Source organism: Lynx canadensis, chromosome D4 (genome assembly GCF_007474595.2).
Source record: "Lynx canadensis isolate LIC74 chromosome D4, mLynCan4.pri.v2, whole genome shotgun sequence".
In the NCBI taxonomy this organism is placed as follows: domain Eukaryota; kingdom Metazoa; phylum Chordata; class Mammalia; order Carnivora; family Felidae; genus Lynx; species Lynx canadensis.
Genome location: NC_044315.2, coordinates 14,377,893 through 14,392,853, shown reverse-complemented (window position 1 = coordinate 14,392,853; position 14,961 = coordinate 14,377,893). Strand labels below are relative to the sequence as shown.

The window sequence follows — 14,961 nt, the reverse complement described above, 5'->3', positions numbered from 1 at the left end:
CACACATCTGCTCATTTCTCTCCAACTCTATCACCACCTACGTGTCTGTTTCCAGGTCCACTGCCATTATCTTCCAACTCATCTCCTCTAGCGACTAACTATTCTTGCCCTGTTCCACAGTCCAGTCTGTTTTCCTATAATTATTACTCTGCAATTATTGTTTATATATTTTTTTAAATGCAAATCTGATCTGCCTTCCTCTCTGTAACATTCTTCACTGGTTTCCCATTATACTGCCTTTGGGATAAACAAAAAAGCCTATTATTGCCTGACACGTATCTCCCTGGCTTCATCTATTTCCACCAACCCCTGCCCCCCACCTCCACCCTCCACGACATCAGTTTCTGGTTGTTTCCCCCTACTGGGTCTTTGCATAGGCCTTTCCTCTTTCTCTGACGAATTACCTCCCATGCAACCTTCAAACTCAACTCAAATGTTGCTTCCTTAGAGTTGCATTCTTGAAGCCTCTCTTCACAATAAGCCAAGTCCTCTGGTTTCACACCTCCTTAGTGCTCTGCATTTTTCTTTCTTAGAAATTATATACTTTTCCATGCTCATGTGGTTATTGACTCTGAACGCAAATAAGGCAGAACCTGCATCTGTTTTGCTCATTGTTTTGTCCCTAACCCCTTGAAGCCTTTGTTCTTTCTTCTTCAGCTACCAATTCTTATGAGCTCCAAGCATCCTAGCTACACAGGACTGTGAGTCCACACCAGGCTGGATCTTGAGGAGATTCATGTGCTCACACTGACCCGAGGACCTAGAGTGGCTTCTCTCTGTGTTTTATACTTAAAACAAAAACAAAAACAAACAAACAAAAACAACAGGTTAAGGCATACATGAGACCCTTCTACACATGGCAGGGGAAAAACAACCTCTAGGTTAAATAGTATGGAGGAGGGGCGCCTGGGTGCCTCAGTTGGTTAAGTATCCTACTTTGGCTCAGGTCGTGATCTCACGGTTTATGGGTTCAAGCCCCGTGATGGGCTCTGTGCTAACAGCTTGGAGCCTGAAGCCTGCTTCAGATTCTGTGTGTCCCTCTCTCTCTCTGCCCCTCACCCCCTCTCAAAACAAAACAAAACATTAAAAGAAATAAATAAATAGTATGGATGAAAAACTTTGCCCCATCTATGCATCCCCCCCAAATAGCGTAGAGAGCATAGCAGACCATTCTGTCCTTTCACTCAGAAGCATTTACTGAGTGGCGATTTTGTGCTAAAGCAGTAAGTACTATGAGGGCAGGAGACGAATAATAAGTTATTATTCATGGAGGGCCTAGCATGTTCCAGGACTGTAAATTGTAAGTGGCAATTTAAAGGCAATATTTCCAGTAAATTACCATTTTATGAAGACGTGAACACTTAACAAACCGTAATATAAAACCAAAGGGAATAAGCAGTCCTATATAATCTACATTATTCCGAATCCTTCACATGGTTCGAGCTAAAGGCATTTGAGAATTTTATGAGGTCTCAGAGTTCCAATTAAACTCTACTTTTTCAGGTTCTTAATTATTCACTAGGACATGAAACTAATTACAACCCCCAGTGGCCAAATATGTTGTATCAAGCATCTAGCTTAGAAAAACCCAGAGTTCTTGTTCAAACAATTGGTTGTTTGGAAGATATTTTTAGCTAGCTGTACATTTTGCTGACTCCTCAAGTGAACTTTTCCATCCTGGTTATCATGTGGTGAAAAAATCCAAACACCATTTATTTATCCAACAAATAGTCATCTGAGTGCTTCCCATATGCTAACAGCTGTGGATACAAAAGTGAAAAAGTTGAAAGAAAGAAAGAAAGAAAGAAAGAAAGAAAGAAAGAAAGAGAAATGGGAAGGGAAGGGGAGGGGAGGGGAGGGGAGGGAAGGGAAGGGAAGGAAAAGAAAGGGAAGGAAAGGGAAGGGAAGGGAAGGGAAGGGAAGGGAAGGGAAGGGAAGGAAAGGGAAGGGAAGGAAAGGAAAGGGGAGGAAAGGAAAGGGAAGGAAAGGGGAGGGAAGGGAAGGAAAAGAAAGGGAAGGGAAGGGAAGGGAAGGAAAAGAAAGGGAAGGGAAGGGAAGGAAAGGAAAGGGGAAGGGAGGGAAGGGAAGGGAAGGGAAGGGAAGGGAAGGGAAGGGAAGGGAAAGAAAGGGAAGGAAAGGGAAGGGAAGGAAAAGAAAGGGAAGGAAAGGAAAGGGAAGGGAAGGAAAGGGAAGGGAAGGGAAGGGAAGGAAAGGAAAGGGAAGGAAAGGGAAGGAAAAGAAAGGGAAGGGAAGGGAAGGAAAGAGAAGGGAAAGAAAGGAAAGGAAAGGAGGAAGAAAGAAAGAAAGACAGTCATAGTCCCTGCCTTCAAGGTGAGGTTATAGGGGAGATTCAAGAAAAAAAGTAAGAGATGTAAGGAGGTGCCAAACAAAAAGGGGGACAAAATGGGCTTAGCTATTCCTGAGAACAGGAGGACTAGAGTGATAACCAACAAAATGGGTAAACTTTGGAAACATTAAGCTAAGTGAAAAAAGTCAGGCACAAAAGGTCACATACTGTATGTGTGCATTTATTTGAAGCATCCGGGATATGCAAATCTAGAGAGAGAAAGCAAATTAGTGGTTGCTGAGGCGGGGAGGGGAAGAATAGGGGGTGGCTGCTACATGGTTCATGCTCCAAACATATTCTAGAACTAGGTAATGGTAATGGTTGTACTGTGACTGTAATAAAGGACACTGAAGTGCACACGTTAAAATGGTAAATATTATATTAAATTATAAAAATAAAATGAAAACAAAAAACTAACACTGTGAAAAGCTAGAATGTGCAACATAAAAATTCTCCTCCACGTCCCTAACTCTCCGCTCCTACTCTACAAAAGTAAATATTATTTTTGGTTCTCAATTTTATATATTTTTAACGTTTATTTATTTATTTTTAAGAGAGAGAGAGTGCGTGTGTGCTTGTGGATGAGGGGGGGAGAGAAAAGGAGACAGGAAACTCCAAGTGGGCTCCGCGTCCCCAATGCGGGGCTCGATCCTGGAAACTGTGAGATCACGATCTGAGCTGAAATCAAGAGTTGGACACTTGGGGCTCCTGGGTGGCTCAGTCAGTTAAGCGTCCAACTTCGGCTCAGGTCTTGATCTCACAGTTTGTGAGCTTGAGCCCCACATCGGGCTCTGAGCTGACAACTCGAGGCCTGGGGCCTGCTTCAGATCCTGCGTCTGCCTCTCTCTTTTTCTCTCTTTCATTTGAAAATAAATAAACATTAAAAAAAAAAAAAAAGAGTCGGTCACTTAACAGATGGAGCCACCCAGGTGCCCCATTTTGGTTCTTAATTTTAATATTGCCTTCCAGAAATGTGTTTTGTAAGTGTGTTTATAAGGGTATAGGTGCATGGAGAGGTTGTACGATCACGTGATACACTTTTTCTGCCCACATAAGCCTTTGGGGAACAGCAGGCCTTTAAAATTCCTAGGAAGCCTAGAAGAACTTACTTGTAATTAGAACTACAGTATCATTGCTTTAGCCTTCAAAGATTTTTTTTAACTTGATAAACTGAGATCCGCGCAATCGAGTTTTCAAGTGGGGTTTTAACTGAGAAAGGTTCATTCAGTCAAAATAATTCTTCAAAACCCAGTAATAGGCTGGGAAGAGCAAGAGGTCTGTGGCTGTAGGAACCGGTGTTCTGCGGGTGCCAACCTGAGCGGGGACAATAGGGAAAGAAAAGATGTAAAGGGTGTTTGTTGTGAAATGGTCTCAGGTAACAGTGCATGAATAACTTATTCATGGGAGGAAAAAAATCTGCATTTCACAAGCAGAAGCACTGAACACAACGGTCAAAAGATTTTGAAAACTGGATCTCAATTAGAAGTTAAATTTGAAGTTAATGTAGCTTATCTTTTAGAATTAATAAAGTAGTATAATAAAGTCAACTAAAAAAAAGTCTTCACAAAGGAAAAGAGTATGGCTTTTTAGACAGTAGGAAACAATGTCAGTCAGAATCATGCATGAGGTAAGAGATGATCAACCTTGGAAAATGATTGCAGAGAAATTCCATGAACAGAAAACACTACAGAACCAGAGAGTGGCGAACTCCAGTCACACCCAGCAGCGTTGCTTCAAAGCCTCAAAGAAGAAGTCCAATTGTGCTTTCAAAAAATCTCTCCAGAGCCACATCAGTTAAGCATCCGACTTCGGCTCAGGTCAGGTCATGATCTCACGGCTCGTGAGTTTGAGCTCCGTGTTGGGCTCTGTGCTGACAGCTCAGAGACTGGAGCCTACTTTGGATTCTGTGTCTCCCTCTCTCTCTGCCCCTCCCCTGCTCACACTCTGTCTCTGTCTCTCAAAAATAAATAAACATTAAAAAAAATCTCTCTGGGATATAGTCTTACAGTTGTTAGAATGGCTGGAGACAAAAAGACAAGAAATAATAAGTGTTGGCAAGGATATGGAGAAAAAGGAAGCTCATGCACTGTTGGTAGGAATGTAAACTGATGCAGCCACTGTGAAAGACAGTATGGAGGTTCTTCAAAAAATTAAAAATAGAACTACCATATGACCCAGTAATTCTACTACTGGGTATTTACCCAAAGAAAAGAAAAACACTCATTTGAAAAAGATGCCTGCACCCCTATGTTTACTGCAGCATTATTCACAATAGCCAAGATAGGGAAGCAACCCGCGTATCCATCGATAGATGAATGGATAGACACACACACAAAGGAATATTACTCAGCCATAAAAAGAGAATGAGATCTTGCTGTTTGTGACAACATGGATGGACCTAGAGGGTATTATGTTAAGTGAAATGAGTCAGAAAAAGACAAATGCCATATGATTTCACTTGTACATGGAACCTAAAAAAACCAAAATGAATGAATAAAAAAAAAAAAAGCAGAAATGGACACATAAATACAGAGAACGAATTGATGGTCGCCAGAGGGCAGGAGGTAGGGGAATGCACAAAATGGGTGAAGGGGGGTGGGAGATGCAGGCTTCTAGTTATGGAATGAGTAAGTCATGGAGATAGAAGGTACAGTATAGGGAACAGAGTCAATAGTATTATAATAGCATCGTATGGTGAGTGTTGGTGAGCGTAACACAAAGTATAGGGTCACGGAATCACTATGCTGTACACCTGAAATTAATGTAACACTGAGTATCAACTATCCTTTAATTTGAAAAAAAAATCTCTCTGGAACTATAAATGTCTTTTTCACTCATCACGCATGACTGTCTTTGTATTACACACCACATTCAACACATTTTACACACACACTACACAACACATTCAACAGACCTAATTTGCATTCAAACGATAAATCAATGTTGAGGGGCCCTAAGGACAATAGGGTTTCAGCCCTTCTCATGACAGGAGGCAGGAGGGACTCCTTGAAAGAGCACAGACCTTGAAATCAGTCATGGGTGTGAATCTCGGCTTTGCCACTAACTTGCTGTGGCCGCAGCTGAGACAGACAACTCTGTGAGCCTCCCTTCTTCATTTGTAAAGCAGGGATGATGAAGCAAAAACAGGACGATGATGATGCGGTCTCATCTCAGAATTGCTAACGTACAAAGAATCTGCCAGAGTCTGACAAAAAGTATGACTTAAGAAATGTTACCTTCTCTCCAGTTCACCTCCCATTTGTAAAAGAAGTTCACACTAGCCCAGTGAGTGAGGACGTTCTATAAAGCTAAGCATAACGAAAGGCAAAAATGAAATAATTACTTTACCGAAAGAAAAGAACAGAACAGTGGCCAATATTTATTGTGCAATTGCTATGTGCCAAGTGCTTTACACACTCTGTCTTATCTGCCTCACCACTCCTTCAGGGTGCTATTACTGTCCACAATTTATACATGAGGTGCCAAGGCTTAGATATGTTAGAAAATTCATCCAGGTAAGAGGCAGAGTTGGGGTCTGAATCCACACAGTCTGACTCCAGAAGCCATGCTCCTCACCACCAGAAAAACACTGGTGTCAGTATATATGCCAACTTTTGTGGGAGAACAAAGGGTAATTTATTGCAACTGAAGGAGGATGGCCAGGGCAACTTTGGAGAAGAAGAAGAAGACATCAGAACTGGGCCTTGAAGGAAGAGCAAGATTTTATTTTGACAGAGGTGGAGTGAAGAGGGGGATATAAAAAGGAGGACTATTCCGGGCTGTGAGATTGGCACCCACAAAGGAGGCATAAAAGAACACGATGTGCTGGGGAACAGTGAGAAGTTGGCAGGGATAGACATCCCTGAGCTCATGGATACCTCGTGGTGTAAACGAGTCATGCAAATCCCCCTCCCATTTGCCAGAGAGAAACACGGAGCAGGAGGAAGTATTTGTTAGAGAAGCAGGGTGGGGTCAAACAATGTCATCCCTAGAATGTCGATCAGGAACGTTTGGATCTCAGAGACAACACAGAGCCGACGGTAGTGGTATGAGAAGCGATACGTGATGCTAGCCATGCTCTAAGAAGTAGCCTTCAGGGATGTGGAGAGCATTGATGAGAGAAACGGGCAAACCTTGCCCTGCCCTTGTGAAATTAATAACCTGGTGGGTACACTGACATGACCCATCAGAACTTGAACTAATCAGGGGGTGGAGAGAAGGCTTCCCTTAGTGTCAAGTGACATTTAAATTGTGATCTAAAGGAGGAGTAGGCATTAAATAGACATCGGAATGCAGAAGAGCAAACAGCTAGGAGGCTCCTGTATTAGTTTCGCAAGAGAAAGTGAAAGGCTGGACAAGGTCAATGATAATGGACAGGGGCGCATACAAAGGTTCCCCAGAGGAAAACAAGCTGGTCTGGACTAACGATCTGGGTGCCTGGAAAGACACTGACATTTTGGGCCAACAAGGAGAAGACAGAAATGGGGGAAAGGAAAAGGCAGTGAGCAGTCCTTTGAAATAATATGATTTTTTGGAAAAAAAAGCAGTGCCGTATTTAGAGGTGCCCTGGGCTGCAATTAACAGATGTGTAGACCAAAAAAAGCCATTTCATTATCCCGCAGAAGTCTGAGGGCAGTAGGCGGAGGGCAGTTCCCGGGACAGTTAACTATCCAATGATGTTATTCATGTATGTATTCGATGATGTTCAAAGACAGACCAGGTAAGTGTCTCTGAAATCCTCTAAAGCTCTTCCTCATCGTCTCAAACAAGGGCAGCAGGTCCACTCTTCACATGAGAACATCCAAAAAAGGAAGAACTCTTCCCACATTTACGAGGGAGAAAAATATTTCCCAGAAGCCTCTTAGCCAATTTCTTGCATGTCAGAATGTCAACACTGGCCACCCTTCAACACCAGGAAACTGGAAAAGTAAGTATCGCACCATACCTTTTAATAGAGTCACACATATCTCTCTAACCGTATCATCAAATCCATTTGACCTGACCTAAGTTGACACCAATCCTGTCCACCTCTCTCCACCTCCACTGCTGGTAACCGCTGATGTTTACTGGGCATGTGCTACGTCCAAGGCAGTATTCTATGCACTTGACAATTAGTAATTCACGTAAGCCCTCCAACAACCGTATGGGGGGGGGGGGGTTACACGAGTTATTTTATACATGAGGAAACTGGAAAGTAGAAATGTTCAGTAACTTCATCAGATGCACATAGTTAGGTACTCTTAACAGTTCATCTCTTACCAGAAACTAATGTAACATTGTGTATCAACTATACTCATATCTTTTTTTTTTAATTTTTTTAATGTTTATTTTTTTGAGAGAGAGATTGGCAGAGCATGAGCATGGGAGGGGCAGAGAGAGAGAGAGAGGAAGACACAGAATCTGAAGCAGGCTCCAGGTGTTCATATCTTAATTGACACAATGCACTGCCTCTCTTCTGAACCACATCCATTTCACCTAAACTACTTCAACAGGCTCCTATCTGATCCCCTTGCCTGCACTTGACTCCTCTCCAATGCATTCTCTTTTTTTTATATTTATTTATTTTGAAAAAAAGTGAAAGAGAGTGAGCTGGGGAGGGTCAGAGAGAGAGAGAGAACCCCAAGCAGGCTTTGCTCTGTCAGCACAGAGCCCGACATGGGGCTCGAACTCACAAACCGTGAGATCATGACCTGCGTTGAAATCAAGAGTCAGACACTTAACCGACTGAGCCACCCAGGTGCCCCTCTCTAATGCATTCTTGAACTTGAAGCTAAAATGACCTTTAAAAAGTGCACAGTTTGGGGTGCCCGGGTGGCTCAGTCAGTTGAGCGTCCGACTTCGGCTCAGGTCATGATCTCTCAGTTTGTGAGTTCGAGCCCCACGTCGGGCTCTGTGCTGACAGCTCAGAGCCTGGAGCCTGCTTCAGATTCTGTGTCGCCTCCTCTCTCTGCCCCTCCCATGCTCATGCTCTGTCTCTCTCTGTCTCTGAATAATAAATAAATGTTAAGAAGAAAAAAAAATTAAAAAGTGTACAATTTGATGATGGCAAATCTGTGTCCCTGCCCTCCAACTCCCTATGCACTCCGAGACCTTGCCCTGCCTATCTCTCCTGCCTTATCTTGAGTTATCCTTCTCCTAGAACTTTGGACTCTAACCACACCGATGCATTCATTCTTTTCTACCCCAGGGTCTTTGCACAGGCTGCTCCCTCCCTATCTCCAATGCCTCCTGCCCTACCTATTTAATTTCTACTCATCCTTTAGATCACAATTTAAATGTCACTTGACACTAAGGAAAGCCTTCTCTCCACTCCCTGATTAGTTCAAGTTCTGATAGGTCATAGCAGTCTGTTAATGTATCACTATGTTATCAATTTCACAAGGGCAGGGCAAGGTTTGCGTGTCCCTCTCATCAACGTGTCGTCAGCAACGAGTCCAGTCTTTGGTTTAGGAGTCAGTCCACTTTTATTACAGGTACACGTCTAAGCTTTCTTGCTTAAAAGTGCAAGTCCTTTGAGGCTGAGGACTATGCCTCACAGAGGCGGCTTGCTCTAGTGAAGAGAATATGGCTTTGGCCCTGCTAATTCAAAATCCAGCTACGCCACCATCTCTGAAAGCATGATTTCTCAAGTCTCAACTTCCTCATCTGTAATGGGAATAATGACACAGTGAGATACTAAATACAATGTGCTAGCACACCTGGCGACAAATGCCATGTAGATCTTTCTTCCCAGGTGCATCTTTGTGTCCCAGTGGGCCAAGGACATGAGCTGGGATGCTGCACAGTGGAAATGTGGTGACCTCCCCACGTCCCACATAGTGCATCACAGGCCATGGCTTTCTTCTCCACCTGCTGGTCTGCACGATGCCATCAAGTGGAAATGTGCAAAAACGCTACAGTGAACCAGAGGTTAAGGGTTTGCTAGGAGCAGAGGGAAAGAAGGTAACAGAATGAACATGGCGTGTGTTAAGTATCCACTAAGCACCAGGCATGTTCATATATTATCTCATTTAATACTCAGTAAAAGAATCCCTGAGTCTACAAGTGAGGAAATTGAGGCTCAGACAGATTAAGTGTCTCCTTCATGTGTCTCCTTCATGGTCTCAGAGCAAGCAGGTGGTGGAGACCGAACTTGAACCCAAGTCTGGTTTCTCCATAGGACTTGCTCCCAGGGTAGTACCTCCAAAATGATTCTCTTCCTTGCTCTTGCTTCCAGGTAAGTGTGCATTAAAAAGGCCCCGGGCATCTTTTCGCCACGTTTAAAGTCAACCCGCCCCTGTTCTATGTGGGAAGAATCAGATAATTTGGTACAACTGGAGCACACAGCATCTCAAGATTAACTGAATATCTGCAAATAAATTATACATGCAGGAGTCTCTTTTAAAAAGCTACATGTCACTTGAGTTAACTCTGAATTCAAAATGCCCAATACTAAGATGTTGACAAGAGATTTTTTTAAATTAATGTAATTTTCAATGAGCTTTACTTAATGAATTAAAAGTAGTCATTACCATGCTCTAAGTCCTAAATGAAGTTACAGGAAATGAGAGATGAGGTCTAGAAGGGAGAGAGAGAAGGAGAGGAAGTCATGTCCCCTCTCTCTGACAAGCTACCCCAGACCTGGGCTTGAAATGGAGAACTAGGTCCCAAGACCCTATACAACTGGTCCCATCACACACCCTATACCCTTGTTTACCCCAAATCCACCCACAACCTGCATCCGAATGCCCTGGGACCTTTGCTGGAATGCCATTCCCTGGGGGCCCCTCCAGATGCACCTTCTCTGGAGTGAGAATGACCCCCAGGAACCAGCACTTAAACACCCCTACATGTTTCCGATCATCCCCAGGTTTGTGAACAGCTTTAGGAGCTCAGTAAAAATGTAAACATCACCATGACACCACATATTTATTTTATGGGGAGATAATCTTGTGGAAGAACCTTGACATTTTTTAAATGAACATTATCCCAGCAGCTACAAAGGCAAAGCAGCCCCATTTTCAAAATGGAGGAAGTCAAATCTTGGAATATATATGGCACGTTCTTCCCTTACACGCAGTCTGCAGTCAACTGCCTTACAGCTAGAAGAGCAATCAACAGTTACCAGTTCGGACACTGCATAAGGCACTCGATTAACTCACCTTTGTATTCAATTCCTAGCTATTTTATTTTGTGGAGGAATGGCATTTTTCTAAATTTATAACTTCAGTATGCTCTCACTGAGGAGTAGACTTCCTGACTGAACTGCTAATTGCATGTTCGGGACACTCTTTTCTTCTTCTTCTCTACAACCCCCAGAAAAGGTAATTTTTTTTTTTTTAGGTGAATTACTTCCTTTTCTTACTACGCGCTACCCGGTGAAGGCAGTCTTCAAACCCACCCTCTTGTCTGCTATCTTCCCAAGTAAAATTCTAGATATGGGAAGTTGATTTTTAAATAGAAACCCAAGAGATGAACAGCTCCTGGTGATTAGGGAAACACCTCTGATCTCTCCCCAGAGTAGTGGTCACTGTTGCTTTACTTCTTAGGACTAGCCCCAAGTCTAAGGGTTCCCTGAAACTTGAGGGTCAAATACACCAGGCAATAATGTATCACTCTTGGTGGGGGGGGGGCATTATTAAAGCCTCCCCATTTGGGGGAGCTCTGCGAGTTCCATCACCTTGGAAACACAACAGCAGTCTCCCTGAATACACACAGAGAGAATATTTTTTAAGCATCATAAGAAAACAGGGTTCAGTTATCCCCAAACGTAAGAGTCACGATTCAAAACTGTCACTGACTCGGAAGCGTCTCGAGTCCAGGAATGGTATCTTCAAGCTGACAAGTCACAAATAGGTGTACTTTTGCTAACCAGACTGGTAGTTGAGGAAAAGCCCACCCTCGTCTTTATTTTTTTTCTGCCAAAAATGGAATGGCTTCCACTTACCAAACTAGCCAAGCCACTGCTGATGCAGTCACCACCCCCAGCCCGGTGCGTCCAGCCCGGTGCGTATGAACAGTAAATATCAGACATCAAAGTTACCTAGGTCGTTTGTAGAAATCCCGATTTGGGGAAAAGAAGTACAGAAGACACACTCATAGAGGACATTTTGAGCCTTAAAACGCAACTGCTTGCTTTGATGCAAATGGCTATGGGGTGGGGGGCAGGGGAGGGAGGACGTGGTTAATTTCGCTCTGACTACCTTTCTAGCATTATAAGTCATCTCGCTGGCATCGTTGGTATATTGTCTGTTGAGCAATCAAGTGAATGAAATCAGTTGTTTGCTTATTCTATGCACTGAAAGGGCTAAACAACACTAACCAAGTGACTCCCCCGTCTGTTATTTCTTTCACAATAAATTCAATGAAATGTACGGAGCGCCTAGCCTGTGCGAGGCAGTATGCCAGGCGCCAAAGACACAAAGATGAATGAAGCAAGGTTCAGGTTTATTAGTGATTTCTTAATACTTGCGAGGGCACAGCCTCGCTCCCCCTTCCACCGCAGCCTGGACGGCTGTCTAACCAATCGTGGGTGTGAGTACTCCACAGCTCCCAGCTTCTGGGAACGTGTTACTCCCAGGCCAGCCCACGAACCTAGCCCCAGGGCTCTTGTGGCGTTCCCCAAGAGTCAAACAGTCAAGTTCAACTCTGGAGCCGAGGCTCTCGCTCCGCAGCGCAAGGCGCCAGACTCTTTCCACCTGTCCGCGCGCGCGCCCGTCGGGGTTCGCCAGACCCCGCGCCCGCTTACTTTGCCGCTGTCGCTCACGCCGAGGAGGTGGTCCCGTAGCACCTCCATGGGGTTAGTCCAGGTGGAGTGGATGAATGTCCCTCGGAAGATGTGCGCCAGGGGCGGCATCGGGGCGGCGCACATGTCAGCGGCAGAGCGCAGCGCGGGGTTCTCGAGCCGAGGAGGGCGCACCGGGCGGAGGTGCCAGGAGGGGTCCCTGCAACTGCGGGTGGCTGCCGAGTGCACCTGCTTGGGCCTCCTCCTGCCCCCGCTTTCCTGGGCGATCGCCTGCCCCCTGCAGGCCGCGCCCAGGGGCGGGCTCCGTGCCTCCTCGATGCCAATAGGATTTTCCTCCTGTGACTTGGCTCCGCGCTCCCTTGGGGTGTGGTCTTTCTCTCCTCCCCTGTGTTAGTTTTTGATCTGTTAACTCTTTGAGTTTCCAAATTCACAGCCTACAACGCAGTTCTTTCAACCTGGGGTGGCTGAGTCACCAACCCAGGTGGGGAGGGAAAGAAAGGAAGGGGCAGAAGGAGCGGACGTTTCCAGCCTTGCACCTCCGTCGGTCGCTAAATTCGCCACTGCTCCGCGTCCCCCAGCCTCCTCCACCTGTCTTTTTTGGCACACTTGGCGTTGCGCCTGCCTGCTCTCTCTGCCCTTTAAACTTCGGGCTGCTTGTGACCCAACCCTGTACCTCTTCAACCTGTAGCACTTTCAAAGTCTGAACAGTCCCAAGTTCAGGAACAGGTGGAAAGGTCCGCTAGAACTGCCTGCCTTACGGATCAGTTTTGTTTTCAGTTTCTGGGGATGCAGTATTTGTCCTAACCTGGTGCTCCGGAAGCATCCCTCAACAGAATTGCTGGGGGCCCCGCCAACAAAGGTTGATCTGTACCCCCAAATCCCTCTCTTTTTCCTTGAGTCCAGTGTTTTGGCGCTTGTGACCATCCACAAACAATTCCAGTTCCAGTCTTTCTCACACCTAAAACAAATGCATTTCTTTGATTTAATTCCAGTTGTACGGCGTGGGGGGAGGGGGGGTTGGGATTAAGTTCTCAGGCCACGTGGCTAGGAATGGCACTGTGGCATAGCTTGATGGAAAGAGCACTGGACTAGGAATCAAGAGACGATGGTCAAGGCAGTGAGCCTCGGCCTCTTTATCTTCATTTGTGAAAACTGAACTCGGAAGGGGTGCTTGCTAAGACCGCCTCCGGGTCAGCATTCCTTCCTTGCAACGCGTTCACAAAATCATTTACTCAGTTCCTCCAGGGAGACCAACTGGTTTCCACTCAGGGCCACACACACTCTGCTCCTTCTGCCCTTAAGGCCGCCTGCGGATCTTCACCGTGACCGACCCTTCTCATCACTGGTTTGCCTCAAATGTAGCTCCAGAGTAATCTTCCCAGCCGGCGAAGGAGCAGCAGCGCCCCACCCCCAAAGTTTCTATTCCATTCACCTTATTTCTGCCATTGCATTGATCATATCCATCCTCATTTATTGCCTGTTTTTCACTGATTTCTGCTCCTCTCCCTGCAAAACACACACAGAGTAATGGAAGCACCACAGGACCAAGGCTCACTCTCTCTCTCTCTCTTTTTTAATGTTTATTTATTTATTTGGGGGGTGGGGAGGAGCAGAGAGAGAGAGAATCCTAAGCAGGCTCCACACTGCCAGTGCACAGCTCATCACAGAGCTCATTCCCACCAACCCGTGAGATCATGACCTGAGCTGAAATCAAGGGTCCCACACCTAACCGACTGAGCCACCCAGGCCAACCAGAGACCAGGGCTCTTATGCCTAGAACGGTGCCTGGGGTTTCTTACATGTTTACTGAATAAATATATGCATGTTTTTGGGGGGAGCAGAGCAATAACCTGAGATAAATATCTATTGTGGCTCTTACCTAAAGGATAAGGGTTTCTCATTTCAGCGTACGACCAGGCTTTCTCTGAGTTGCTGCTATTATGATGCGGGGCCAGTTTACATAAATGATTCGTTCCCCTCTCAGGTCCTTCACCCTGAGGAAATTGCGGTCACGGGAACACTGAAGTGGCTGGTCACCCTACCAGGGACTCAGAATTAGGAAGCCCTGAAGCTGAGAGCATCGCGCTTGCCTCTTAAGGTTGCCACGTTAGCCCTTTGTCCCTGTCATTTTGTCCTGATTCTGCAGACTCGCACACCTTCCCTGTAGGTCCAACAGCCAGCACAGTGAAAACATCCTCTTGACTCAGGCTTGGATACATATGAACCTCAGAAGGAAAAGTGAAGAAAATGTCTGGATTGTCATGTAAAAAAGGAGTCCATTCAATGTTTCCAGAAGAGGTACTGGATCCCTAAAACAGATACGGCTAATATGTTATTTGTAATGAAAGCAACCTGAGTGACCAACAGTAGAGACAGGTTTAGTGGAATATTATGCAGTTATTAAAAAGCAGGGAAATATTTAAAACAGCCACATGGCAATTACATAGAAGATGGTAAGTTTTTTAAAATATCATTTATGGGGTGCCTGGGTGGCTCTGTCATTTGAGCGTCTGACTCTTGACTTCAGCTCAAGTCATGATTGTCAGGGTCATGAGATGGAGCCCCGAGAGTAGCTCGGTGCTGGGCATGAAGCCTACTTAAGACTCTTTCTCTCCCTTTCCTTCAGCTCTTCCCCCACTTGATCTCTCCTCTCTCTCTCCCTCTCTCTCAAAATAAAATAAAATAAAAATGTCATTCATGCTATGGTTACAGTCATGAAAAGCCTATAGGCGTATATGCTAGAATTTAAAAGGTATACCAAAACAATGGATATCATTCTGTGGAGGTAATGGAATTGCTAGGGAATTTTGTTTTGATGTTTGTTGACATTGTTATGTGTGGCTTCTGGAATGAGTAATGATTGTGTAGCTTTAAATACAGTTAATCTTAA

General features: G+C 45.0%; 1 protein-coding gene across 1 annotated transcript in view; it reads right to left on the bottom strand.

Annotated features, from left to right (window-relative positions):
* Window positions 1–12,324, bottom strand: part of GDA (guanine deaminase) — a 78,680-nt gene extending 66,356 nt beyond the window's left edge. The window contains exon 1 of the mRNA XM_030293679.2: window positions 12,075–12,324. Within this exon, the coding sequence (XP_030149539.1) occupies window positions 12,075–12,197 (123 nt within the window). The 5' untranslated portion in view covers window positions 12,198–12,324. The remainder of the gene's footprint in view (window positions 1–12,074) is intronic.
* Between the last annotated feature and the right edge of the window lie 2,637 nt (window positions 12,325–14,961).